The sequence below is a fragment of the Nyctibius grandis genome, chromosome 7 (genome assembly GCF_013368605.1).
Source record: "Nyctibius grandis isolate bNycGra1 chromosome 7, bNycGra1.pri, whole genome shotgun sequence".
Lineage (NCBI taxonomy): Eukaryota > Metazoa > Chordata > Aves > Nyctibiiformes > Nyctibiidae > Nyctibius > Nyctibius grandis.
The window spans coordinates 59,007,809-59,035,098 of record NC_090664.1 but is presented as its reverse complement, the minus strand read 5'-3'; the positions used below and the strand labels follow the sequence as shown (position 1 = coordinate 59,035,098).

General features: G+C 41.5%; 1 protein-coding gene across 1 annotated transcript in view; it reads left to right on the top strand.

Annotated features, from left to right (window-relative positions):
• SMARCC1 (SWI/SNF related, matrix associated, actin dependent regulator of chromatin subfamily c member 1) overlaps window positions 1-27,290 on the top strand; it is a 94,178-nt gene that overhangs the window by 20,540 nt on the left and 46,348 nt on the right. The window contains exons 6-19 of the mRNA XM_068404400.1: window positions 876-945; window positions 2,900-2,969; window positions 3,993-4,068; window positions 5,992-6,117; window positions 6,836-6,954; window positions 7,616-7,740; window positions 8,543-8,602; window positions 9,243-9,280; window positions 11,518-11,639; window positions 16,481-16,552; window positions 20,596-20,709; window positions 21,475-21,628; window positions 21,940-22,053; window positions 23,710-23,769. Coding sequence (XP_068260501.1) covers window positions 876-945; window positions 2,900-2,969; window positions 3,993-4,068; window positions 5,992-6,117; window positions 6,836-6,954; window positions 7,616-7,740; window positions 8,543-8,602; window positions 9,243-9,280; window positions 11,518-11,639; window positions 16,481-16,552; window positions 20,596-20,709; window positions 21,475-21,628; window positions 21,940-22,053; window positions 23,710-23,769 — 1,320 coding nt within the window. The remainder of the gene's footprint in view (window positions 1-875; window positions 946-2,899; window positions 2,970-3,992; window positions 4,069-5,991; window positions 6,118-6,835; window positions 6,955-7,615; window positions 7,741-8,542; window positions 8,603-9,242; window positions 9,281-11,517; window positions 11,640-16,480; window positions 16,553-20,595; window positions 20,710-21,474; window positions 21,629-21,939; window positions 22,054-23,709; window positions 23,770-27,290) is intronic.

The window sequence follows — 27,290 nt, the reverse complement described above, 5'->3', positions numbered from 1 at the left end:
TGGAGACTGGAGGTGTCTGCAGCGTGTGGGACAATCCCTACGGTTCTCCACGTGAGGGAGGGACAGGGTTTTCTCGACTGGCCGTGCTAAGCAGTGTTATGTACTTATTTAACAGATATCTAATTATGTAGTAGAATTTTCTTGCGTGATGATGTAAGTACAATGGGAATATAATCATGGTCTGTACTCATATGTGGAGAAATTGCTTTATGTGTCGCTGTTGGTGGCATCTACATAAGCATGAGAAGTACATCTGTTGCTTCTCATGTGTCAAGAATAGGATGTCCTAAACCAACAAGAAGAAAAAGTATTCTTGTGTCTGAATATTTGACAAACGTGGTATTATATTAGTGTATTTCCAATTTATTCCCTTTCTTCCATGATTTAGGAGGCTTTTTTGAAAGAATGGGTGTTTATTCTGTCTCTTGACGTAACGGCCTGTCTTGAACACTAAGGATGTTTTATTCAAGGCAGCCATTTCTAGTTAAGTTTCTGATAGACTTTATCTTGTGTAAATTGTCATGTTTTGGACCAAAATGTGTATGTAGTGGAGAAAGTTGGATGCTTTCTTACAAAATATTCACCGATAGGTCTGTGTGAACTGATAGTTGAACAAAACTGGGGCAGGAGGAACTAGGAGGAGGAAGGATTTGAGATGAAAAGAGCAAGAGATGACAAAGCAGTTTGGCAGCAGTCTTAAAATAATTGCCTTTTTCTGACACTGCTTAGAGGTGGTATTTGTAGTTGTGTTGAAGTTAGCCTTGAGTATTGCTAGGTTGCATCGGATGGGGGTAAAAAGAAGCAGCTGAGAAGTTTGGGGCAATGTGTGGAAGGTTTCTAATGCTGTTTCTTCTTTTCTTTCCTCTTTCCCCCAGGGAACAGTAACTGAAGAGAAATCAAAGGCTACCCACCATGTTTATCCAAGTCCTACCTCAATGGATGATGGTAAAGTTGCTTTCACATTTTTAAATGGAAATAGTCTTGTAACTAAATTCCGTGAGCACTCATGGGAGCTTTCACACAGACACAGAATGTTCTAGCCTACTCCTGAGAGCTGCTGGAAAAGTATTTCTAGGATTAACAACTCTAAATAAAATCATTGTGTCCTGCTTCTGTTAGGTGTAACATTCACATTTTTAATTGCTGCAACATCTTCAGATTAAGGTGTGTAACAGTGGCTACTCTTCAGTGATTGTGTTGGAAATTGAGATACTATTTATTGCTGAATGCAGATAGATGTTTTCTTTGTCCCAAATAACTTGCAGGCTGAAGGGGAGCAAAACTAAGGGTCTGGAAGAACTGAACAAAGAAATCAACTTAGATATAAATTTAAAAGGGAGGATAGTGAAAGTAGGGGGCCTGAAACTGAAGTTTCTTTAAATTTTTTTCTTTTACTGCTTCCTTGGTGTCCCCCAGTATGTAAGTGTAGGTCAAAATGTTGAGTGAAACATTATTAGGCATCAAATAGATGTAGGGAGGGTAGCACAGATGCTAAAGTAAATGAGAATTGAAAAACTTTTTGCCATGTTCTCGTCTTCCCAGGTGATAGGTTGGGAATGCTGATACGTATCCATTGCATGTGGTTTGGCAAGGTGGATACAATACCAAGTAGACCTGATAAGTGGAGATTGTTGGCTTTATTATAACACACTCTCCTCTATATGAAGTACAAGGTCCCACAAAAGCAATTTAACAGCTGCATCCTTCAGCAAATTGCAAAAAACTCTTAATTTTATTGTCTTAAATACATTTAATTGCCTAGTGGGTCATTGTTGATGAGCTTCACTGACATAAATGAGCTTTGTCTGCTGCGCCCTGGCATCTGATGGCCACTAGATGGAAGTGCTCACTTCTGTAGGACTGACTGTTCTCTGGGGCTTGTCCTCTGGTAGTATCATGAGTAGCCACAGGTTTGTGTTTATTTGTAACCACTTCAGGTTCTTGGAAGAGGGTTGAGCGTAGTAGGTCCCATCCGTCTTGTAGGCAGTGAGGCAAAAGCAGCAAAGGATTAGTGTTGCTCAGTAAGGGTGTGTGAACTTGAAGTCCTTATTAGCACTGCTGTGAAAGAAGAAAGTCAAAATCCAAGTTTTGTGAGACTCTTGGGAGTTTTTTATTAAAATCTGTTTCACCACCACCCCCTGCCCTGACAGTCTCCTTTCAAAACTCTTGTTTTTTTTTAAATACCTGTTGAGAGTAGAATTTAGTACTGGGAGAGGGTCTTTTGAAATAAATGCAAACCAATAGAAGAAGTTAATGAGGGGATTCAGACGTCTAACAAGGATACAAAAAGAGGGGAAATATTTACCACTTGACAAGAAAGCATGTTGGGAGAAGTTTAGTCTTTTTGTTCATACAGAAATGTAAAAAAAAAGTGTCAGATTAGAGCGTGTCTCTCTCTCCATGTCATTTCTGCTGTCTTTACTGAGTGTCCTCTTGGAGGATTTGCTCTGTCCCATTTGAGTTCCACACCCACCCGGCCAAGGAGTCTGGGAGATGAGATGGGACGAGATGAGCTGGCAGAGGATGGTGCTTCCCCCTGTCAGCCACAAATGCCTCTTGCTTCTGTGGAGAAGCAGATGGTGTTTCAAGGCTCTTTGGATCTTAATCTTGAGTGTGTCAGGGTATGAGTATATGTGGCCAGGAGAGGAAATTTAATAATTCTTAGCATTAAAGTGTCTTCACTAATGTAACATCTGTGTCACATACAGGCAGAGCAAGTGCATGTTTCAGCATGGCAAAGGTAATGCAGGCAAGTGCATCCCTGTTGTAACTGCACTACAGGAGACTTTTATCAGAGATGATTGCAATAACTTTACTATGGCTGACTATGGAAAAGCAAAACAGTGATTAATGTGCTTCACAGTCTGAATCTGATGCTAAATCTCGTTCCCTTTTGCAGATGAATGGTTGAGACCTGTGATGAAAAAAGACAAGCAGGTGCTGGTACACTGGGGCTTTTTTCCAGACAGGTAAAGAAAGGTGCGGGGAGAAAGCAGACCCCAAATCTTCCTTCAGTTTGTTGAAGGAAAAGTCTTGATTAAAACTTGCAAGTAGGAAAATCCACGTCCTCAAACAAGCTGCACCTTTAACTTTCTGAGTCTTGTGTCTCCTGATAGCAGTGCTCTGTGGTTCTCTGTAGTGAACCTTCAAGGGGGATATCCCAGCTCTGTGGGCTACAGCTCTTTTTGTCCTGCAGTATGTGACAGGCTCAGACCTATCTCACGCTGCCTCTTCTGAAATGTAACCTGAATATACAGTACTACATGCCTGTTTTGATTCTGGATGACTGTACATCACCATTCATATTATGAGACAAGCAGTGGTTGTCTTAGAGTATAACCACGTAGTAATTTAGTCTTGCTACCATTTATTTCAGTGTCCAGGGCTTGAAAAGACTTAATCAGTACGTGCCTGGTGTTGATTACAAAGTATTTTGGCTTTTGCTGTTACTGAGTGGAGTTTCTTAGTATTTATAAATGTGCTTTTGAGGGAATAGCATGTAGAAAAGTGAATGTCAATAATAAATGGATTCTACAACAGTAGGGATTGAAGAGAGGATGCATATTCCTTTCTTCTAGGAATCCAGTATGTAGTATCTCTTGGTTTGAACTCGTAAAAACAGAAACAAGTTAATTAACTTAATGCCAGGGCTTGAACAGGTGACTCAGAAACTGCATTTATACCTCTCAATCTAGAGAGCACGTTTGCAATTTTAAGCTGGAGCTGGCTGCATGAGATGGCTTTTAAATTCAGACAGTTAAATAAGTGCATGAAGATGCCTTGGACCCCCCCTTTTCAGTGTGCCCTGTTCCTGTAGCAGAAACCAGTGATTATTCCTTTAACTTTTCATTGAGTGGAAAGTACTTTGCTGTTCTGTCCCAGCAATATGATTTGCATATGTCAAAATTGCTGAATAAATATTCCTGCTGGGGATCTTTCTGCATGAACAGCCCAGGGGACCAATTTTCTCTTCTCTTCCCTCTTCTCATTAGCTATGACACTTGGGTTCATGCCAATGAAATAGATGCTGAAATTGAGGATCCTCCAATTCCTGAAAAGCCGTGGAAGGTAAGTCTCTCTTAAACAGGTCCCCAAAGGCACTGTCTTGGTGTAGCTCGTGCTCAGGTGCTACTAGATAAGTGTTTTAATGTGCTGCTGAGTAACCATGGCTGCACTGCCATATGTGTGGAAAAGCAGAGTGATATTTCTAGAGCTGTAATGAAACTGTCTCAAACATGTCTTTGGTCTGGGGAGGAATGCTGTTGAAAAAATACTTTTTATTTTGTGAGTGAAAAGAACACTTATGCATCCCTGTTAGTGCCAAAATTACCATGTTTATTTTGGCCTGGCTTGAGGTGTTTGTGTTAAAGGTAAGTCCTTCACTTACTGCTGAAGTGCAGCTGTCTCTGGGATGAAACCTGACAGCTCATTAGAAGGCATAAAGGTATTACACAATGTTTAAGGAGAGGAAGTGGGGAAAATACCATCTCTTCGTGGTGTTTTGGGAAGAATATTGTTAGAGAAAAGAACTGGCAGGTTAGAAAAGTGAGATTACTACACACATGTATTACAGGGCTGAAAACATTTTGTGTGCAGAAAGTTTATCTTTCTATAATATAGAAATGGCCAAAAATATTCGGAGTTAGATAATGTGGAAGTTAAGAAGCTTCTTTAGGAGAAGAAATCTGAATTTTTGACGTCTGTGGTACAATCGAAACCTTGCTCTTCTCTTTGAATTATTGTAATGGCAACTTGATTTCCAGCAGATTCAGCTATTGGGATCAAAACAGAGCTGTGGTCTGGTTGACAGGTGGTGTGTGGCCGTGGGCTCCCTGTCCCCTGGTTTCACACTGCTGTAGAAGCTCTGAGTTTGTCTTAGCTCAGTACAACTGCAGATCCCAGCTTCTGTACGCTCTTAGTACAGGGTACAATTCACGTTTCTTGATTTTACTGATTTTTCCCAAAGCCTTGGCACTGCTAATGAATTGTAGTGTCTGAATGTGACTGTCCCTAGAGTTAGAGCCAATGTGAAAGTGTCTGAGAAAACCAGTAGCTGTTTAAAGAATCCCTGAGGGCCATATCTCACCTTTCTTTACGGAAAGGTTCCGTTTACTGAGAACTCTGCTCTTAAGTGACGTCATGATGAGGGAAAAAGTCAGTGCTTACCAATCCATTGAACAGGGAAGCAGTCAAGCCAACATCAGCAGCCTTACTTAGGTTCTCTACATAGTTAGTTTTCTTTGTAGAGGAATGATTCCATCCCTGGCAGTGTTCAAGGCCAGGTTGGATGGGGCTTGGAGCAACCTGGGCTGGTGGAAGGTGTCCCTGCCCGTGGCAGGGGGTTGGAACTAGCTGATCTTTAAGGTCCCTTCCAACCCAACCCAGCCTGTGATTCTAAGATTCACGCTTCTGATTTAGTTCATTGCAAGAGAAGAATACAGAGCAGCTATAATCAAGCAGTAGTAACTACTACATTATTGTTCTGTTGGACTCTTTTATACATAACATGCGATTTTGTTCTGTGCGTGTGCTGTTGATCTGAACAGCAAAGTTAGAGCTGCTCAGGTCAGAAAATAACTTGATGTCTGTTCAAACACTACTTACTCCAAGTAGGTACCTGTAAATAAATGAAACGCATAGTTTTGTGTATAAATCTTACTATTCATAGTAAGATACAATAGATTGTATAAATCATAGATTCTATGATTCTAAAACTCAAGAGTTTATTTTCAGCTATGTAAACTAGAACTTTATTTGAAGATGGATATTTTAAGTCAAGATAGTCAATCTTTTCTTTCCAAGATATGGCCAACTCTTAATTTTTTTGGTTGTATTGCCTCATGAAAGTGTCATGTGTAAAACCATTATGAGGTATTTGGACGTTCAGACCCTGATAACAAAGCTGCAAGTATTTCCCTCATCCTATGAGGTCTGTCATGGAGTTAATTTTCAAAAAGCATCGGCGTGTTGACCTGTCGTTCTGTTCTTTAGGTTCACGCCAAGTGGATTTTGGACACAGACGTATTCAATGAGTGGATGAATGAGGAGGACTACGAGGTGGATGAGAACAGGAAATCAGTGAGTTTTCGACAGAGAATCTCCATGAAAAACGAAGAGGTGGGTGGTTCTCTGCTTAGTGAGTGACCTGTTGATACATTAATATTCTTTATCTCTGCATAAGTCAAATTTTTGTGACTCAGAGTTACTAAAGTTAAGCTAGTTGGACAGTTTGAGGTGCCTGTGATAACACAGTCTAGTTTAACTTTCTTCTGATGTATTTCCTTTATCCAGAAGTGTAAGTGTGCACTTTGATTTTTATTTTTTTCCCCCTTCCTGAGGATGATAAGAGATAGGACCCACTCTGTGCTTTCTGATCAATGAAGCTGGGGTGTGTTAACCAGCATTGGTTAATATTTGATTTCTGTATTCTCTGTACTTGTTGAAACTAGTTTTAGTATCCCTCCCAATGCAGGAAGTTAGTTAGGACTCTAAAACCACATTCATTCAACTTTGAGGCCAGGCTACTCACTGGCAAATCTCTCCTGATGGATAGTGTATATTGAACAGGTCACACATTAGTGTTTGAATCTTGCTTTATTTTAAGAGCACAGTTCTTAAGTGCATAGCCATTGCTGCATCTGGGGGATGGCTGTGGGAAATGTGGGGTTTTCACGTTGACAAGATGAAGTATTCTGGGGCTGAACATGGTGTGTGTTGTGGTGTTATTGCTTTTAGCTTCTCTGTTGTTGTAGGATGTATTAAGGAAGACTCTAGCCTACAGAGTTTCAATAACTGTGGTGTTTGGGATGAGCTAACTACTTCCCTTCTCTAACAGCCTGTACGTAGTCCAGAGAGGAGAGACAGGAAAGCAGCAGCAAGTACAAGGAAGAGAAAACATTCTCCTTCTCCACCCCCCACTCCTGTGGAGTCGAGAAAAAAGACAGGGAAGAAAGGGTGAGTGTCCACGTCTGGGAATTTGAGGCTGATTGTCTTCAAGAAATGCTTGTCGGGTGATCTCTGTCATCTCACGCTTGTCTCACCTTCAACAGAATAATTATTTCTGCAGTAGATTTGTGTGATTTTGCTTGTGCAGTGTATGTCATTTCTTTACTCCTCTGTAGAAATGTATTGCCTGGAGGTGGAGGAGAATCTGGTGCAGGTTATGTTGTCTGTGTCAGTGACAGGGTTCATTGCTGCATCAAGAGTAGAATTTACTAACGAAAAGTTACTCAGCTGCTTCTAAAATAACTCAAACTAGTTCTGTTAGTGCAATCATGTAGTACATGTACACTTTTTGAAGTATAGCCCCTAAGGCACTGAATTTAATCATGGAGTTGTTTTATCTCCATACCTCGGTATTGTAAAGTCCACTTCTTGAATGCAACTTTGAGTAGCATTTGTGATTACAGGTGGTGTACACATGAGGGTTTTTTCCAATGCTAGTTTGATCTCTCTAAAAAAAAAGGCCAATATTATACCCACCACTTCCTACAGCATTCATGTTTTCCTAAGTGTTTTAACCCAGTCCTTCAATCCTGATGTCTGAAGAATAATGTCAAAATGAGAACATCTGACAGTGGCAGCTGCCGGAGAATTTGTGTCTGATCTGTTTTAGGCAAGCAGCCTTATATGGGAAAAGGAGAGGGCAGAAAGAAGAAGATGAGCAAGAAGATCTTACAAAGGACATGGAGGATCCCACCCCAGTACCTAACATAGAAGAAGTGGTACTTCCCAAAAATGGTAAAATCTGCATACACTGGTTCTTTGACTGTTAAAACAATTGCTTAAACTGCACTGATAAAGCACACGTGTATTTTGTCAAATCTTTGAAATACTTGTGGCTGTGGGGCCAGGTGATCTGTACCCATTAAATTTATCTAGTCAGGGATTTGAATCTGACACCTGGGAAGGGCAGCAGATTCACCACCTTTTGGCTTTTTGAAATACACTTACAAAAATCCATGTGAATGTTTAGTTTCACCTATTTTCGGATTGCTTTCACCCATGAGACAGAGTTCATGTTTTGGGGCATGGAGTTTTCTGGAGGAGCAGAATTGTGTGCCAAATACCCAAGATAAGCACGTCAAATGAGTGGAGACTCCAGCACCGTGCCAAATGCATCCAGTTCTTAATCCTTCTCTGAAAAGTGTTGAGCTATGCAATACCTGTGAAGATAAGTCAGGAAAATAATTCCCTCTGTCAAGCCCTTGACACTGAACCTTTTTGAGTGTCCCACCATTTGGTTTTTACCTGGTTTGAACTTGCATGTAAGAATTGTTACGTGTTGTACAGGTGGGAAAAGCACAATATTTAGTCCCCTGGCTGTGTGAATAGAAGCTGCTTTGTGTTCAGATGTGAAATTACAGAGAAACCAAACAAACACTCTGTTGTACTCAAACTGCACGGATGAACTCTTCTGAACTGCAAAGACATGACCAACAAAACTGTTGATTGATAAGATGGTAAAAGCACGCTAGACTTTGATAATTGTGTCTTATCTGATGGTTATTCATCAGCGTTTCAATCTTCTTTACTCTTGCAGTGAACCCAAAGAAAGACAGTGAAAACACGCCTGTGAAAGGAGGCACAGTCGCAGACCTCGGTAAAACAAACACACAACACCCTCCAGCACCCCCTCCCCTCATTTTATAGCAAAGTCTTGCTTGCAGGCCAACAGGAAATATTTTTAAATATCTCAATTTTAAAAGAAATTTCTAATTCTATTAATTTATTAAATTAGTTCAGTTTTCATATGTATTTGAGTTGAAATGTATTGACTCTTTTCCACTTGCAAGGCTGTTCCCTGTAGGCAGCTTTTACACTTTTTTTTTTAAAAAAAATTACATATAAGCTTTTTCCTGGCAGAATTTCTCTTTTCTTACTGGGAATCAAGGTGCATCACAGGTTCCCTGGGCTTTGCTAAGCCTTTGGCATAAGAGATATAAACTAGTGTCCTGTATCCTATTTTACAAGGCCACATCCAGGGCACTGGGAAAGGCAATAATTAGGTATGAATTCCTAAGTGTGGAAAAATTCTAATTATCCTTCCTCTGTATTCTTATGTGTTCCCTTGTCTGGGATAGCTGAGTGCCTGCACAAGGCTGAGATTGCCCTAATGATGTGTGATCCACTTTACTTCCCTCCCCAAATAAATGAAGTATTCTTGCCAGTTAAGCAGTTGCATTGCTAGCAAGGCTTATTCTGCTTTTATTAGTGTAATTATCAATGCTTTTCCCTTTCAGATGAACAGGATGAGGAGACAGTGGCAACTGGAGGAAAGGTAACAGCAGCCATTTCTTACCAAGTTTGGTAGAACTGAGATCTCCATCTCATCTTCAGTAACGCAGCCTGTAATGTTGTTCAAGTGATATATAAGATTAAATTAGTCATTGGTGGGAATGTTGTTTTGCCATTATAAAAATCCTACAAATACTGTGAGATTATTATGGATTTTTAAATCTAGTATATTAAAAATGAGAATGAGGAGACATGCAAAGCGTTATCAAAGCACCATTTTCCAGATGCAAAATTTTTCGAGGGTTATGCTTTTTCTTTAGGTTTCAGGAGTAAATCTAAACCCTAGATAGGCTTCCTGATCATTTTAATAGGCTTGTCAGGGTGGTTTCTTTATTTAATTGTATTGTTGGTGTGCCAGGCACTGTTTTTAACAGCTTGCCTAGTATAAGGTGGCTGCCTGATCGTGTAGGTAAGAAAAGATCACACCTCTATTAGGTTCATACAGCTGCACTCCTACACAGACACTTGGGTTGGTTATACATGTAATTAAGAATACCTGACTTTCTCTCCATACTGACCTATTTGTAGTTTTACTGTATTTCAGCTCATACACCAAATCTTTGTATGTGTGTTCAGAAGTGCTCAAAAATCCTTTCTCACGTTTAAAATGGGGGAAGAAGACACCTGTAGGTATGCAAACCACTGACTAGCTAGTAAGCAGCCTTTGTTTTAGGTTTTAGGCACAGATTTAATTATCTAGATACAGACACATGAACAGAAATCGTCGAAATACAATTCTAGACAACCCCTGTTTTCCAAGTTAGGGAAACCAGCTCAGAGGGGACGTGACAGCAGGCCTTGCCAGTATGGGAAATGCTCTTTTTTCAGTGTAACTTCTCCATCCCTGGGTGTAGAATGACCTGGAACTGTAGGACTCATGCAGCAGCCTTAGTATTTGTCCCATGTTTAGATTGGAAGAGGTTTGCTTTTACGTCCTATGCTAAACAGTGGGATTTTGGGATGTGGTTTGTTTCTATGTTTAGTGAATGTGTTTTGAGAGCAGAAGGGTGTTAGAAGTTGAGGGCATGATGAGAGGAAGGACTTTCCTGAACTGCTATTGTCAGATCACTAAATAGATTTAGAATGATACCTTGTCTTTGGGGAAATTTAGTCCCCCAAAAGTTAGGTCATTGATATCAGTGACTTTTAAGATCTTGCTTTAGGGACTCCATTATTTTTAACAGTCTGTTGTTTCTCCGAAAACTGTCTGGAATTCAGGTAGAGAAAACCATTTAATGTCGAGTTGCCTACAGGCTCTTCAGATAGCACCTGAGGGTTTCTCATAGAGTTTAAATCATGTCCTGACCCTCCTCTTTACCTCTTTGGATCAGGAGGTGAGCGTGTGCTGGAACTCAGGTTGCAGAACACCTGGTGTTCACAGGAGACTTCTGTTGTGAACCAACAGAAAGTGACCAAGACTTGCCCCTCTTCGTGGAAATCTTAAAATCTTACTCCCTGATGTCTTCACAGCCCTGCATGAACAAACTCATGTTCACCCTCTGAGTGGAAGCAAATACAGGGACGTGCAGAGTTACGAGTTGAGCTTAGTGTCTCTTCTTCACAAGAGAGAAATATCCGAGACCAGCTTTAAGATTGATCAAAGTGAGTTTAGCCAAGCAAGAATTTAGGGTAATGAGACACCGTTTTGCAGGCATGAAGCTATTACTGCTGACAAGTGTCTCCCCGTGAAACTAGAAGTAATGAGTCTGATTTCCTTTAATACTCTTCTGAGGAGTGAGAAGGTTAATGGGGGAAGAGTGGCAAAAAATATAACCCATCTTAGACAATATTAAAAATTGGTGTGGTGTTAGTAACTGGAGTTGGCAGCAAGAGCTGTGCTGACAGCTTACAGAGTACTCTGGATTCATGCTGTATTCATGACACGTGGTTGCAGTACACTGCAGACTTAGGGCAGGCTTTATTTTATAAGCAGGACATGAAGTGTGATCTAACTGTCCTGCCAAGTGTATCCTTGAGATTTGAGAGCCAACTCTGTAAAATCTTCTTACTCACCTTATGCTTTCTCTAACATTTTTATGAACATGGTTTACACTTTCTTTGCTCCCTGAGATTTTCCCCACTGACCAGAGACTGTGTTAAGAAAAACTTATTCTGCACAGGGTTGGAAAGCACTTGTTTTCAACTAACTTTGTGCTGACTGAGAGTTGTTAGGTATGTCTCTTGCAACCTCCTAACCGTTGTATTCCCTCCATGATACAGGAAGATGAAGACCCGAACAAAGGTGATCAAAGTCGGTCGATTGATCCGGGTGAAGATAATGTCACAGAACAAACCAACCACATCATTATTCCAAGCTATGCATCTTGGTTCGACTACAACTGGTAAGAAAGTAATCTGGAACTGGGGGAAGACTTAGAGTTTTGGTGGTTGTTTCTCAGAAATCAAGCTGACACTGGAAGAAATTACTTCTGATTAGGTCTAGTTCCCACGTATGGGTACATCTGTTCTGCCTAAAAATCTTTCTGAGCTGACTCCTGGCAGTTTTCAGGTGTTGGGAATGAGGAAGAGAATTTTTAACAGCATAGATCTTCACTCTACCTTCTCAGCATTTTTTGCTTTACATTGATTTTTATTTTTACCCCCCCATGGGAAAATACTTGCTTTCTCTGCCCTAATTCTCTAGTCCTTGTATGATCTTTATATGTTTGTATCTACTTCTGAAAGCTGGTGGCTTTTTATTTTGCTTCAGATCTTGACTTTGAGGATAAGTCACTGATTATACAGGGAGGAATCCTCCTTGGAGTCAGAGGTTTGTGGTGTGCCATGACCATATAACTCGCTATAGTAACCCTAATGTTCTCTGTATACTCAAACTTTTGTGGTATGGGAAGAGAAGCAAGTGATTGGGAATGAAGGTCCCTCTACAAGTTGGACTCTTATATAGTACTTTTTTTTTAAATAAAAACTGCTTTGGAAACAATAAGGAATAGTCAGTTGTCTAGAAGGGCTGTCATTTGAGCGTGCGTTTTCTCTTAGCTCTAAGAGTTGAGACAGAGTTTAGGCTGGAATCTAAAAAGATATTCTGTGATACTAGAGTGTTAGAATTCATGTGCAACTTTCAAAAGTGGATAACTTTTTATAGCAGTGAATTAAGATGGGATCTGAACTGTTAGTGGAAGGGTTGGTTCAATTTCTAGCGATAGAAGACTTTGTTACCTTAACTCAGTTGTGTAGCCTGTGTCTGTGCTAGTGGCTTGAGTTGACCTAAATCCCCATAAATAGAACCATCCGTTTTCTCAGTCCCTTTGCTCTCCCACTTTGAGATGATTTTGGAAGCAGAAAAGCCAAGGATCCCACAGTCTGAATTTATAGGTGCTCCAGTTTTGGAGCAGAAGAGCTGGAGGTGTAGTTCTGTTATGCACGCAGAAGGAAATGCTCCACTGATGCACTTCGCAAAGGGATAAAGAACTGTGGGTCTGCTGTAGATCAGGAAAGACAACTTTGTGTAGCTTGAGCTGCTGGAGGTTTACTTTAACCCAAGGTATGTGTATCTGTAGTCTGTGTGCTTCAGTTCCTTGTTTGTAAAGTGAAGGTACAATAATACATCTTTACAGAGAAAATCATGACAATGATGACGTTTTGTCGTGAGGTCACACTTACGCTGTTGTGCAAGTACCTTTTGGGAGTGACTAGTTAATGATGATTGGTTAAAAACTCTTGATCAGTGCATTTGTAGTAGCAGCAGTAGTTCTAATGGCATTCCGAGACCTGAATCTGTCTGTGGAACATGGCTAAAAGACTAATGAAGTGTTTCTGAAGAAAGAGAATAAAATTCTCTTTCCTCAGAGGGATCTGGACAGGCTGGATCCATGGGCCGAGGCCACTGTGTGAGGTTCAACAAGGCCAAGTGTTGGGTCCTGCCCTTGGGGCACAACAACCCCCCACACCGCTACAGGCTGGGGGAGAGGGGCTGGAAAGTGCCTGGGGGAAAAGGACCTGGGGGTGTTGGTGAGTGGCGGCTGAACATGAGCCAGCAGTGTGCCCAGGTGGCCAAGGCGGCCACCAGCATCCTGGCTTGTGTCAGCACTAGTGTGGCCAGCAGGACCAGGGCAGGGGTCGTCCCCCTGTGCTCGGCACTGGGGAGGCCACGCCTCAAATCCTGGGTGCAGTTTTGGGCCCCTCACGACAAGAAAGACCTTGAGGTGCTGGAGCGAGTCCAGAGAAGGGCAACGGGGCTGGGGAAGGGTCTGGAGCACAAGTGTGATGGGGAGCGGCTGAGGGAGCTGGGGGGGTTTAGCCTGGAGAAAAGGAGGCTGAGGGGAGACCTTCTCGCTCCCTACAACTGCCTGAAAGGAGGGTGTAGCGAGGGGGGGTCGGTCTCTTCTCCCAGGTAACAAGCGATGGGACGAGAGGAACCAGCCTCAAGTTGCTCCAGGGGAGGTTTAGATTGGAGATCAGGGACAATTTCTTCATGGAAAGGGTTGTCAAGCGCTGGCACAGGCTGCCCAGGGCCGTGGTGGAGTCCCCATCCGTGGGGGGATTTAAAAGCCGTGTAGATGTGGTGCTGAGGGCCATGGGTTAGTGGTGGCCTTGGCAGTGCTGGATTAATGGTTGGACTCAATGATCTTAAAGGTCCTTCCCAACCCAAACGGTTCTATGATTCATTTTGCATTAGGTGTACCTCTTCTGACCTTGTAAATGCAACCTTAAATCATCTCTGTGGTGGGGACAGTGGACATCCCGAAGGCAGCAGGATGATGTGAAAAGCAGCTTTGATTTTTAGATTCCAGTGCTCCAGAAACAGCACGTTAAGCTGATTTGGATTTGAGGCTCAAGTTAACAGCACAGCTGTGAGACTGACATTTTTCCATCTCTGAGCACTTGTTTTCCCTTCAGAGAGAGGTTTGTGGAGTTCTGGAGAACCAGAGACATGCCCAGCACTGTCCCACCTCAGGCTGCAGGTGTTACTGCCCTGGCTGGGCCAGCAAGATGCTTCTTGGGTTATCTAAGTATATAAACAAACCACTCTGCAGCCCTACCAAATTGCAAATACTTCTTTAATGTGCCCAGTCGCAAAGAATCTAAAACGAGCTGAAAAATAATTCTAATTTACTTCTCAAAATGTTTTATAAACTGCTGGTTTAGAATAGTCAGTGCTAAAATTAATTTTCTAGCACAAAGATAATGCTCAGTTCAGTTTCAGTGTAATCTCTCGTGCTTTGGGCAACTTCATTGCAAGAACTAGATAATTTGTTACTAAAATGTGAACAGTTTGTTGGTTAATTTTCGTCTTCAAGTTAGAGTATTTTCCTATGAACGACAGAGTAAGCAGTATCAGAGTAACAGCATGTGGTAGGTTAAAATTAAACATATAGGAGGAAGGAAGATTTGTAAAGGATATATTTTTCCTTTAAAAGTAACAATTCTTAAAGAACCATTGTAGTTCTCTAGATTTTAACTTGCATAAATTACGTGCCATTCTATGAGTTTCCATCTTAAGTTACTGCATTTCTGCCACTTTTTTATAAAATTGATTTTTTTTTTTAATTTTGAAGCTATTTCCTCGCTTAGTGACAGGTGGGTTAAATCTTAGGTCCCTCAAAGAATTAGCATATTAAGATCTTAAAGAAAAAATGAGTTAACTAATGAAATTCCATATACTCTAGCTGTTTACTTGCATTGTAATTTTGCTTTGCAGTGAAAACCCTCTTATATATCACATTATATGACACAGATAACACAAACTGATCTTGTTCATTTGTAGCTGGTAGAATTCCCCAGGTGCAATCACCCTGCAATTAAAATGTTTCAGGACCAAATTTCCTTATTTATATTAAAATAAACCACATCCCTTCCTCCAATCCTTTATTTAGGGAATATGAAAATAAATTTGAGAATGTGATTTCAAAAGTTTCTGCAGTGCTGTTTGCATTGTCAGGCCGGCAGGACGTGCAGCATGGAAGATTCTGCTGAAAGAACATTTAAACTTCAATGATACTTTATGTGGAACAGCTATGGAAGGAAAAAAAATCTTAATATATCTGCTAAATAACTAAAGCTGAAGTTGCTGTGGTCTTTCCCTTGGTTTATTTTATACACTGCATAGCACCGCATGTGTCATGAGTTCTGCTTTTCAGGTTTTGCTCCATATTTCTTCCTTGGAGTGCGAAGGGGAACAACTATTTTTAAGACAGTGTTTAATGGCTCCAAATACCCATGCTTTGGATTTTATTTTCTCAGTTGACCAGGGAGGTACTAGCTACCTTCTTGAAGCCAGTCAGGCTCTGACGTGTGAGCACTAGTAATTAACTGTAGATCCAACTTTGGAGTTGGCCTCAAAGCACTTCCTTGCACTTCCATCTTCTAAGTCTATACCGTAAAAGCTTGGTTTCTTTGAGGTATCAGTTCTTTCCTGAATGTTTGCACTAACTAGGTTGAAGAATAAAGATCACAGAATCAATGAGGTTGGAAGAGCCCTCTGGGCTCATCAAGTCCAACCATTGCCCTGACACCACCATGGCAACTAGACCAGGGCACTAAGTGCCATGTCCAGGCTTTTCTTAAACCCCTGCAGAGATGGGGACTCCACCACCTCCCTGGGCAGCCCCTTCCAATGGCTAATGACCCTTGCTGAGAAGAAATGCTTCCTAATGGCCAACCTGACCCTCCCCTGGCCAAGCTTGAGGCTGTGTCCTCTTGTCCTATCGCTGGTTGCCTGGGAGAAGAGGCCGACTCCCACTGCGCTCCAACCTCCCTTCAGGTAGTTGTAGACTGCACTAAGGTCACCTCTGAGCCTCCTCTTCTCCAGGCTAAACACCCCCACCTCCCTCAGCTGTTCCTCGCAGGTCAGACCCTCCAGACCCTTCCCCAGCTTGGTCGCCTTCCTCTGGACTCGCTCCAACACCATGCTCTGTGGGAATGCAGAACTCATGAAGGTACAGTTGAAAACGAGCTGCTGCTCGGTACGTTTCCTTCAGAGCTGGATTAGGGTGTGTAGTTGTGCTTCGATCAACGCCTTGAGTTTTGTGATGCTTTTTTAATACAGCTTTGCTTATTTGTTGAAAATATTCTTAATTTCAAAGGGTCACGCTAGAATACTAGGGCTTCTAAAAAAAGTAACCTTTGCTAGAAATGTTCCTCCTCAAAATAGGCATTTGAAGGTGCGCAGAGCGCTCCAGGACTGTTTCATATTTGGCTTCTGAATTGTGTATTTTTGTTACAGTATTCACGTGATTGAACGTCGTGCTCTTCCAGAATTCTTCAATGGAAAAAACAAGTCTAAGACTCCAGAAATGTGAGTAAAGCATGTGAATGTAGGCGTGTAAGAGCTCAGCAAGGTGAAGGAGCTTCCAGTTTCATGAATCCTGTGGTCACTTCAGCAGAATCTGTCCGTAGGGACGTGACAGAAGGAAGGAGCGCCGGCGCAACCACCTCTTGTAGTTTGATAATGTAATTATTGTAGTAGAGGTAAAAGTTTAAATATCAAAGTAATAGTTAATAGTGGTTATCCAGGAGAAATAAAATTGGTTTTTCCCAAGTAATATTGGAACAAATTCTTGAACATTTTATGTGGTACAAGATGTGATCTTTCAAAGACATCTGAAAAATTTCATGATACTGTAGAAACTTAATAATCCTCCTTATTTTCCTCTCTCTTCTCATGCCGTGCTGTATTTTTGAGGCTCAGGAGTTCTGTGTGTAAGCACTGATCACCGAGTTTGTTGTAGGATGCTGTGTCAGACTGTGGAATGGATTTTGAACAGTTATCTCTGTTGATTTCACGGTTCCCTGAGCAGCTGATGGGTAATTCTCAAAGTGCAGGTGAGGGTCAGAAAATGAATCTTCACAGGCCTGAGATGTAACTATGCTTTCAAATATTAGGTAGTCCGATTTAAATCGGAGAGCTGGCGTTGTGCATTGCAAGAAGAAACATATTTTTCCTTATATAGCTCTTCCACAGCCTCTAGTGACATTTTAATTCTGGACATGCCTGTTAAATCTAGGTGGAGTTCTCCCAGTTGAATTTAGCTCCACGTTGTACCTATCTCATCTCCCTGTGCGATCTGGTGTCTAGTGCAGAACTTAGGAGTTCTTAATTCAAAATTATACATGCACAGTTGTTTACACAGCTTAAACAGCTTCCCTGAAGCTGGTTAAAATTAAAAAAAAAAGGTGCTGATTATTGTCTTGAGGTATTGCAGGTTTTTTCATACATCAAATGATTAACTCCTGATTGGACTTAGCGATTTTACAAGATAAGCTGCTGATTTTTCATCAAATGCTTATCTTGAGAATCTACTGCAAGGCTTGTTATGTGCATTAGTAGACTTACACCTCCCCTTCTCTGAGAACTTTCTGTTATAACAGTAGATTTAGTTACTCAGAGCAATCTTGAAAGGTGATCAAAGGAAGATGGTCAACATCAGGCTTTGGAACAACGTGCTTGTTTCTGTTAAAATTACAATCCTAAAACCTGAGAGTTCACAAAAAAATTCATAACTTTGAACACCATTGTGTGCTTGTCAGCTTGGACAGTGGGACTGGGCTGGTTGTGTTCACCTGATCTTGGTATCAAATCTTGGTCTAGTTGTAGAGCAGTTTTTGGGGATTATAAACCAAGTCTTTGAATTAACTGCTAAATGAGGCATTTGAGGTGTCTTCTGAGTATGTTGTTTTAACATCACCAAAGCTGTGCATTTTTCATACACAACATTTCTTCAAACTAACTTCATTCCTCAGTTCTTTCTTAGTGCAAATGATAGTGGTAATATCATCCAGCAGGTGAACAAGGCAGACTTCAGAGAGAGTGTTCTTGTGCTTGAATCTCCTCTTCTCCGTCACGACTGACATTTTGTGAGGCTTCTGATCTAATCTTGAGATAGAAATTAGAAACTAAGCTTTTTCAGCCTGGAGAGGAGGACTGGGAGACCTTATAGTAGTTGTCCAATGCACAAGGAGGTTACTGAGGGTGGAGCCAGGCTCGTTATTGAGGTGTGTGGCAGGAGAAAAATAAGTCAAACTGAAGCACATCAAGTTCTATCTTGATATAAGGGGAATTTTTAACTCTGAAGAAGATGAAGCACTGGGATGGGGCCCTGGGAAGTTGGGAATGTTCTTCCTTGAAGAAGATGAAGCACTGGGATGGGGCCCTGGGAAGTTGGGAAGGTTCTTCCTTGGAATCTTTCAGGCCTTGCTGGACAAAGCCCTAAGTGACCTGGTCAAAATTCAGTGCTGACCATGGTTTGAGTAAGAGATTGGCATAGAGACCTCCTGAGGTCACTGGCACCCTGAAGGATTTTTTCAGTCTATAGTCTTTACTCACAGCTTCTCTGCGTGTCTGAGTTGCAGAGGTAACTATTGCTCTATTGTAGTGATTCCAAAACGTATTTGATCCAAAATGTGTGTGCCACTAACTCTGCCACTATCAGTTTTACTATTCAACGTATTTTTGTTTTGGGGTTTCTAGGACTTGGTGTCCAAGACTGCAAGCAGATTGACTTGTGAAAGAATGTGTATCTTCTTTGCCATCGATGTGGTCATCACGTGTAATCCCATCCTTCCTTTTTCAGTTGACATCAGAACATCAGGTCTCCTGGTACTCATCCGTGAGCTGCTACTGGTTATTGCTTATGAGTGAAGCACGTTAGGGACTTCTCCCAGTCCTGATGTTATCCTAGAGATGTATTTTTGTTGCCATTTAGGGATTGCAGGAGTAGCGTGTGGTCTTGGCTTTGTGATTTCTTTTTAAATAAAATAGAAACATCCTTCTGAATGGAAATGTCTCTCTGCCAGGTTAGTTTTCAGGCCAAACAAAATACTGTGTTTCGAAAGCTCACACAGGTTCATTCTTGTGACAGTAGTGCCTGGGGGGTGGTTCCTGTCTTAAACAGGATTTTAACTAAATACTAGTTGACTTATCTTTTGTGCTGTTGACAGGTTTTAGCTGATGGGTCATGTCATTGTTGACAACAGACTCCCTTCAGATAAACTTCAGGGTTGTTTCTGTCTTAGGCTTCTCTCTTCACCTAGTAATGTGACCTTGACTAACAAATACTAAACTAATTTCTGCAGCCAAGACTTTAAAGTACCTATTCTTGAGCAGGTGGTAACTCAGTTCTCTCCAGGAGCATTCAAAAATGTTCCTGAATATTCCTCTATGGAAGACACTCCCTTTTTGTTTCTTGCCTACCAAACATCCAACGTGGAGGAGCCCAACACCTACTCCTGTAACTTTTTTCCAGCAAGTTTCATATATAATTTGATCAGAAAGAAGATGTGGGATTTTGGCAGGAATGTGTACTTGCAGCATCTGGCTGCTTGTGTCTCGCCTGGAAAGGCATTGGTGTTCCATCTCTGCATGATTTATATTTTTAGTTCCCAGCTGCTTTCGCACACTGCATATGAGACATCCTCACCTCGAATTTTCCAAAGGCAGAAATCTCCTTAGAATATGCTGTTTTGGACTCATCTTTGCATAGGTACTCACTTGTGTTTGGCAGATTGGTTTTGTTCCATCTCAAGAACAGGGCTAGCAATAATTTTAGGGTAGTTTTTGTTCTGAACAACTTGTATTAGGAAGCATTAGTACATTCCAGAAACTTACTGAAGGTACTGAGGAAGCCTGCGGAGCAATGTCTGCAGTGCAGGAGATGGGCTGAACCCCAAAACCTGCCTGCTTGCACTGACGTGCAGTGAAATATGGGAATCACAGGGGTTGTTTCTGCTTTAGCTGTTCCCAGCTCAGCGAGTGGCAAGTGCTGGGCTGGGTTCTTGCCCTCTGCTTTTCAAAGATCTCGTCCTCTTCATTTTGCTGTTCTCTAACCTTGCCTTACTCATCATGTTACGCATTAAAGAGTCCATATGTAGAAGCAGCATTCCACCCAGTCTACTACTTCTGTTTTTCTGCGCAGCTTTTTTCCTTCCAGGCTCACAGAGGGGATTGATGAGGATTAATTAGCCTGTTTCCATGCAAAGACCAGACCCTGTTAATTTTTTTCTGCAGCTAGTAGTGTGTTGCACAAGTGTTTGGTTAGTGACCAAGCTACAGCAACTATTTGTGTGATTTGCAGTTTAAGCATGCTTTGTACTCCTAATCCAAACACAGAGAAAATCCAGAATTAAATAATCTGGAAGAGATGGGTCGTATTCAGTATATAAAAATAAATTGTACTTACCTATTGCTTTTGATACTGATTTTTAAATTTCATCAGTAAAAAAATATCTGTTGGTGTTTACTTGTCAGTAATACAGGTGTTTGGAGAAGGTGAATCCTAAAATATACATTCTAAACTTTGTCAGACATCGGTGTACATGAATGATGTATCACTTGTCTTTCAGATACCTGGCGTACCGCAACTTCATGATTGACACTTATCGCTTAAACCCTCAAGAGTACTTGACCAGCACTGCCTGCAGAAGGAACCTGACTGGAGATGTGTGTGCTGTCATGAGGTAAAGGCCATGGATCTTGCAGCCACTGCTTTCACTTTAACAAAAAGAAGTAGGAGCTGCGTTAGATATGGAAGTTCTTCCATATGACAGCATAGTTGCAGGTGACAGCCATCACGCTGTTTATTAGCAGACAGTTTCCTCACTTTTTTGGTAATCAAACTATTTTATACTAATCTTTATTTCTAATACTCTGCTTGTTGAACCATTCCTACAGAGTTTGGATCTTAACTTGTGATTGTTTAGGTTCTGCTGTTCAGTAAGGGTGTGGAGTTTTTTCAGCAATTCTGGTTTCGGTGCTGAGTTTTGTCAGTCTTATGATTCGCCAGTCTTAAGCTGTGAGGCACAGCAGAGCCCTAGAAATTTGGAACTTCCTAAATGTCAGTTCAGTGAAGAAGAGCTACAGATAGATGAGGGAAGCAAATCAATGGTGGTGCAGCCCTCTCAATCCATGCATTGTCTGCAGTTCCATGCGTGCAGCCCTAGCTTTGCTTTGCCTTTGTCCTTAATTAAGTGATGTCCTGTTATCTGTAACCAAAAATGCCATGTTTTGTTTCATGCAACATGCTGCAGTGCAGTCAAGTCTGTACAAAGCTCATGCTATGTGATTTGTGTTGCTGTTTGTGATTAGTAAAGGATTATAGAAGATTCTGGATCTGTGTTTGATCCAGAAACATAAACACCTTCCTTTGCTGTCCCCTTTCTGCAGTGTCAAGCGTAAACAAGCCTTTAGTTCTTAAGGGTTTAATTTGTGGTGTTGTTTCACAGAGTACACGCTTTTCTGGAGCAGTGGGGGCTCATTAACTACCAGGTGGATCCAGAAAGCCGTCCCATGGCCATGGGACCTCCCCCTACTCCTCATTTCAACGTGCTGGCAGATACCCCCTCCGGACTTATGCCTCTGCACATCCGCACTCCGCAGGTGAGCCCTGCAGGTGACACTAATGTGTGTTTGCCTTAGCTCTAGCCAGCACCATATAACATCTGGGTAGAATAATTTGTGCACAATTTGCTGAAATGTTCCCTTTTTTGTCTGTCTAGATTGAGAGTTTCAGGTAGTTGGAATCTCCAAATCTAGCGTTGTGTGCAAGGGATATTATGTGAAGTCATCTCTGTAGACTCATGTTCAACTTACTTGTTCAGTCCATGTTCTGTTCAACATCGGTCTGAAAACCTTGAATAACTTTCCCTTCCTGCCTCTCTCACCTTTCTCTTGTCATGTTTTTTTCACAGGTTCCAGCTGCTCAGCAGATGTTGAGTTTTCCTGAGAAAAACAAAGAGAAGCCTACTGATCTGCAGAACTTCGGCCTTCGCACAGACATTTACTCAAAAAAGACTTTAGCAAAGGCAAGTGTGTTGGGATTCTTTCCCCTCTGCCTTCTATTAAGGTTTCTTCCTTAAGTGTCCTCCACTAGATGACATTGAGACAGCTTATGTTACTCTTATGTTCCTGTTTTGGCTTTCTTCCATCTCAGTTAGGGCAGTACGTTACACGGTTGTGTTGGAGATCTGATTTTGTAGAAATAAAGACATGTACCTACCCCAAGCTACTCAATACTGTCAGTCTTCAGACACTGAACTCTTGTTATATTATTGTTTTTTACCTGAATGGCTCAGAATCAACAAACTGTCCAATAATTCAATACAGAAACTGAGATCTTTCAGCAGAGTCTTTAACTATCCCGTTTGCCAAGTCTGAGCAGGGTTTTCCAGACTGAGAGAACTAGAAAGTTGCTTGATGCCAAAAGGTGTCACCAGACCATTGCAGGGGATGTTTTAGCACTGTCGTTGTATCAGATAATTAAGGTTTTGAAGCACCACTGCAGTGATGTTGGTAATTCCATAACCCGTCGCCTTTAACTCCTCCTGATACCTGTGTGTGTACCTCACAGTGCTTGGAGGTGGGGCAGGAATCCCAGTTTACTCCTCCAGTCTGGAAGTCTGCAGTGTTCTGCTGATTAGTGCCTCTCTTGGGCTGACATCAGGCTAATTCTATGTAATTGGTTTCTGTAATTACAGTGTTCATTGTCCTAAGGGCTCTTAACTATTTAAAAAACCCCAACAAAACCAAAACACAAGAGATCAGGATTTATTTATAAAGTCTGATTCCGTATCACGTTTCATGGAGTGAATTTCACTTAATTTAGGGAGGTATAAATATTCACTGAATTAGTAAATCTTTTACTGGTTCTAGACTCTGGTCCTGTTTACAAGCTTCTGTACCAATGAACTTGAGCAGATTTGTTTGCAGAAGTTGATTTCCCTTGTTTTATGTGTGGCAATTGCTTTTTTGGCTGTTCATATCAGCCTGTTTGAGAGCTGATCAGCTGCTGGGTGACTCACTTTGATTAATGTTCTGTTTGGATTAATGATCTGTTTGAAATGCATCTTGAGATAGGACAGATTTACTTATCCTAAATACCTCTTTGCTTGTACAGAGACATCCAATCTAGATAATGTTCTCTCGTGAGCAGGTGACAAGCTGCTTTCGTCTTTGACATGTGATGGATGAGGGTGTCTGTAAGCATGGAAGGGGAAGTTGCCTCCAAGAGTTTTGAAACTTTTAGGAAATCCGAGGAGTTAACCACGAGGTGTAGATTTGGGAGCAGCAACCCTTGGAGCAAGTGATTGCTAAATTTGCAGATTATCTTGCTGTAATTACTCTTTTTTCAGATGGTTTATCATCTCAGTTGTAATGATTTTTTTTTTTTCTTAAGTTCATCTAAAAGCAGTTAAGTTTTTTTTGGACCAGCATGCACTTTACACAGTCTGTGTGCCTTGGAAACAGAGGGTTGGTGGGGGCTAAAGTTATGCTGACGTAAGCCCTGTTCTGTTGAGAAAGGTGCCCTTTAAGCTGAGAGAATTCCAGGTGTGCCTGAGTCGAGTAGTATCATCTCCTCAAGGGACAGCAGCTTCCTTCGGCTGTACGGCAGCTGGTGAGGGGTTAGATAGTTCTGTGCCAAAAGACCTATATTTCACATTATTTTTTTCTATCTTTTGTAGAGTAAAGGTGCAAGTGCTGGAAGAGAATGGACAGAACAAGAGACGTTGCTGCTATTAGAAGTAAGTTCATGAGGGCAAGAACAAAGGCTAGCAAACCAAACCGTGCAGGATATTACATGCTTTTAAAATCTACATGTAGGTTAATAAATTATTTTCAAGTGGAGTTAGATGACAACTGCATGCTTTTACAGAAACTGGAACAGCAAAGCTGAGTTTATAGTGGGAAGCAATCTCTTGGGACTCGGCTGGTGTAGCTGGAGGGAGGGGGGTGGTTGAGTATCTGTGTATACAAGGCTGCCTTTCTGTTGTGATTATGGTTTTTGAACTGCTAGAACACTTCAGCGCTTCCTCCAAACCATATCTCTTTATTTGACCATCATGGCTACAAGAATGTTAATACTAAAAAGAGATGGGAGTAACATCTGTGTACTAGAGGGGCTTCACGTACTGTAAGGTTAAGTTCTGTCTGACTTGTATCTGCGAAGCAGAAATTAAATGTTTAAGAACGTTTGCATAAACTCAAGAAGAGCTCTTGCAGTGCAGAGAGGTCTTTTCCCTAACAGAAGTTACTAACAGTGTGAAATAAATGTCCTTCAGGTAATGGTTTATCTGCCACGGAGAGAAATACTTTGAAATTCTGATAATCTTTGCAGGCTCCTGGCTATGCCATAGTTAGGGCAACAGCTCCTTTTTGAAGTTTAAATGTTAAGAAACAGTTGAGGCTGTTTCCTGTCTCCTGGCACTAAGAAGGGAAGCTCTTTATTTGGTAGCTCTTTAATCCCATACACCTACTCACTCCTTGTGCCCCATAGCTGCACTTGGTGTATTCTTTAAGCTTCTTCTGGAAGTCTACAAGAAATAGATATGACTCAAATCACACTGGTACTGTGAAAATGAGGTCAAAGAACTGTTAGCAGGCTAGAATCTGGTCTTTGTCCCCAGATTGCTTAATTTGGTGCTCTTGAGCCACATGGGAATTGTCAGGTCTCTTGGAGTTCCAGTCTGGGATGAAAACCATCACACGAGGTGCACTGCAGAAGCATGTTCTAGTCTTTCACACATCAGGGCAGTGTTGGTTTTCATTGTGCTTCGTCAGAAGAATGATTTTGGTGGCCTGAAATCCTTAATGTGCTGCTGCTTCCTATACAGAAATTATCCTCTGCCTAGATTTCTTTTACAGGGACTTTTTCTTGATGTAGAGCTTGGGTGGTTGGTTTAATTCAGGGTTCTGGTAGAAGATTTTAGTTTGGGGCTTTGTGTTTGTTTTTAGTTGCAGAGAGAGCTTAAAGCAGACTGCAATTGGGTGATCTGGCTTTTTTGTCTTTACATGTGTCACTAAACCCATTGAAAAGTTAATTTCATGAGGAAAAGCATGGACAATGGATCTTGACGGTGCTTGATGGTGCTGAGCAAAACTCAGCTTCTGTGTGTGGCTTCTTTTTTGTGTCTAATCAGCAGCGTACTTTGGTTCAGCCTTCACAGACATGGAACTGTGTTCATCAAACAGCCAAAATATATATATTTTTTTTTCTGTTTGGTTGATACGTGCTGTGTAGCTGATACTTTTCTATTGTCACATGGAAAAATTTTGCTTATAGGATAAAAAAAGCTAAGATGTCTTTCGTGGCATTCCTGTATGGAGGAACAAGACTAATATCTTGCTATTCTGGCTTCTTTGCTTGCTATTATTAATATTTAAAATTCATTCTTTTGTGTGTTTGTAGCTTATGGTCATGGAGAGCAAGTAGTAGCCTAATGAAATAATCCAGATGACGTATTCTTTGTTTTAAAAAACAAAACCAAAAAACCCTAGGTCTTGAGACTACAGTTTTATTTAATGTGACTTTAAATTAATAATGTTTTTTGTTCTTCATTCTTCGTGGGTTTAACCTATGAATAAATCAGTAAAGAGTATATCACTTCAAGCATAAGTAATTCAGCTATAACAAGCCAGCTCAGTCCAATTAAATCCTCAGGGTAGCTTTGGGCAAATATATATGCCGTGAGGCTCCAAAGAATAAATCTTATCTAAAATAATTATTGTCCTTCTGCCTGTTGACTGAATGAATTGGGGGGAGGAAATACTCTTTTCCTCCCAGAATCATCTTCCCTGCCAGCCTGCTTCTCTGTATCTCCACGGAGCACTATTCTTGCATAGTTAAGTGCTTTTTCAGCTATTTATAGTAAGGACAACTATTGTGAGAGCTGGTTTGTCTAGCAGAGAAATAACAAGCAGTGAAGGAGAATGAGCAAAAAACCACTGCGTGGCCATGAAGAGCAGAGCTGATCTAATATGCTGGTGTGATTAAAAATGGATAGACAGTGACACGTAACTTACAGATGGTGTTAGGGAAAGTGAAATGAAGGTTGAATGATGAATAAATATTTCCCCATGAGTATGACCTAGTGAACTAAGCAGCTCCTCTTTTCTTTAAACGCTTGGGCAAGATCGGAGAGGGGTCAGGAGAACGGTTTGTAAGCAGTCAGGGACCACTGATCCCTGCGGTATGGACCAGGCTGTCCACTGTTGTCTGTCCTCTGTTCATTCCTGAACCAAATTATTCTTTCCCTTGAGCTTTCAAAGCCCTTCGTGTTGGTAGCTCATGGTCTTCACCAGTTCCTGTATTGTTCTGTCCACCCAGCTAAGCTCTGCTGAAGCACAGCATTCCCGTAGTCTGGGACTTGCCCAGCTGATCTTACACCCAGGGTTTTGAGGGAAGGTTCCCTCAAAAGACCCTATTCTCTCCACCCAATATATCTGAAGATACACTGAGTTTTTTTCCCTCGTCCTTGCCCAATTTAAGCAGTGAGAGCTAGCTTTGAGAGAGAGAAACTTAAAACTTCAGCCAGCTAAAGCTTAAATCCCTTCCAGATCAGGGAGCTAAAAACCTCCACCCTCTGCAGGCAACTTGGTCTTCGTTTCTCTGATTTTTTCAGTGCTTGTTGGATCTCTTGGCTTTAACTCATCTGTCCTTTTACTTAGTTGCTTCCACATCTTCAAAAATGTTGCTCAGCTTGCGTTTTTTTCCCAGCTAACCTTCAACATCCATGACACGCCAAAGAGTCCTGTTCAGGTAGATCACTTTGTCTTTGAAGAATTCTCACAGCTTATGTTTTAGCTGCAAAAACACTAAAACACTTCCTCCCTCAGAACTGCTGGGAAGAAAACAATATGCTCAGGAACTTCTTTAATTTTTTTAAAAAATGGTTTAGTATTGATGAAAAAGACTGGTTTACAGAATCCCAGAATCAGTGAGGTTGGAAGAGCCCTCTGGGATCAGAGTCCAACCATTGCCCTGACACCACCATGGCAACTAGACCAGGGCACTAAGTGCCATGTCCAGGCTTTTCTTAAACCCCTCCAGAGATGGTGACTCCCCCACCCCCCTGGGCAGCCCCTTCCAATGGCTAATGACCCTTGCTGAGAAGAAATGCTTCCTAATGGCCAACCTGACCCTCCCCTGGCCAAGCTTGAGGCTGTGTCCTCTTGTCCTATCGCTGGTTGCCTGGGAGAAGAGGCCGACTCCCACTGCGCTCCAACCTCCCTTCAGGTAGTTGTAGACTGCACTAAGGTCACCTCT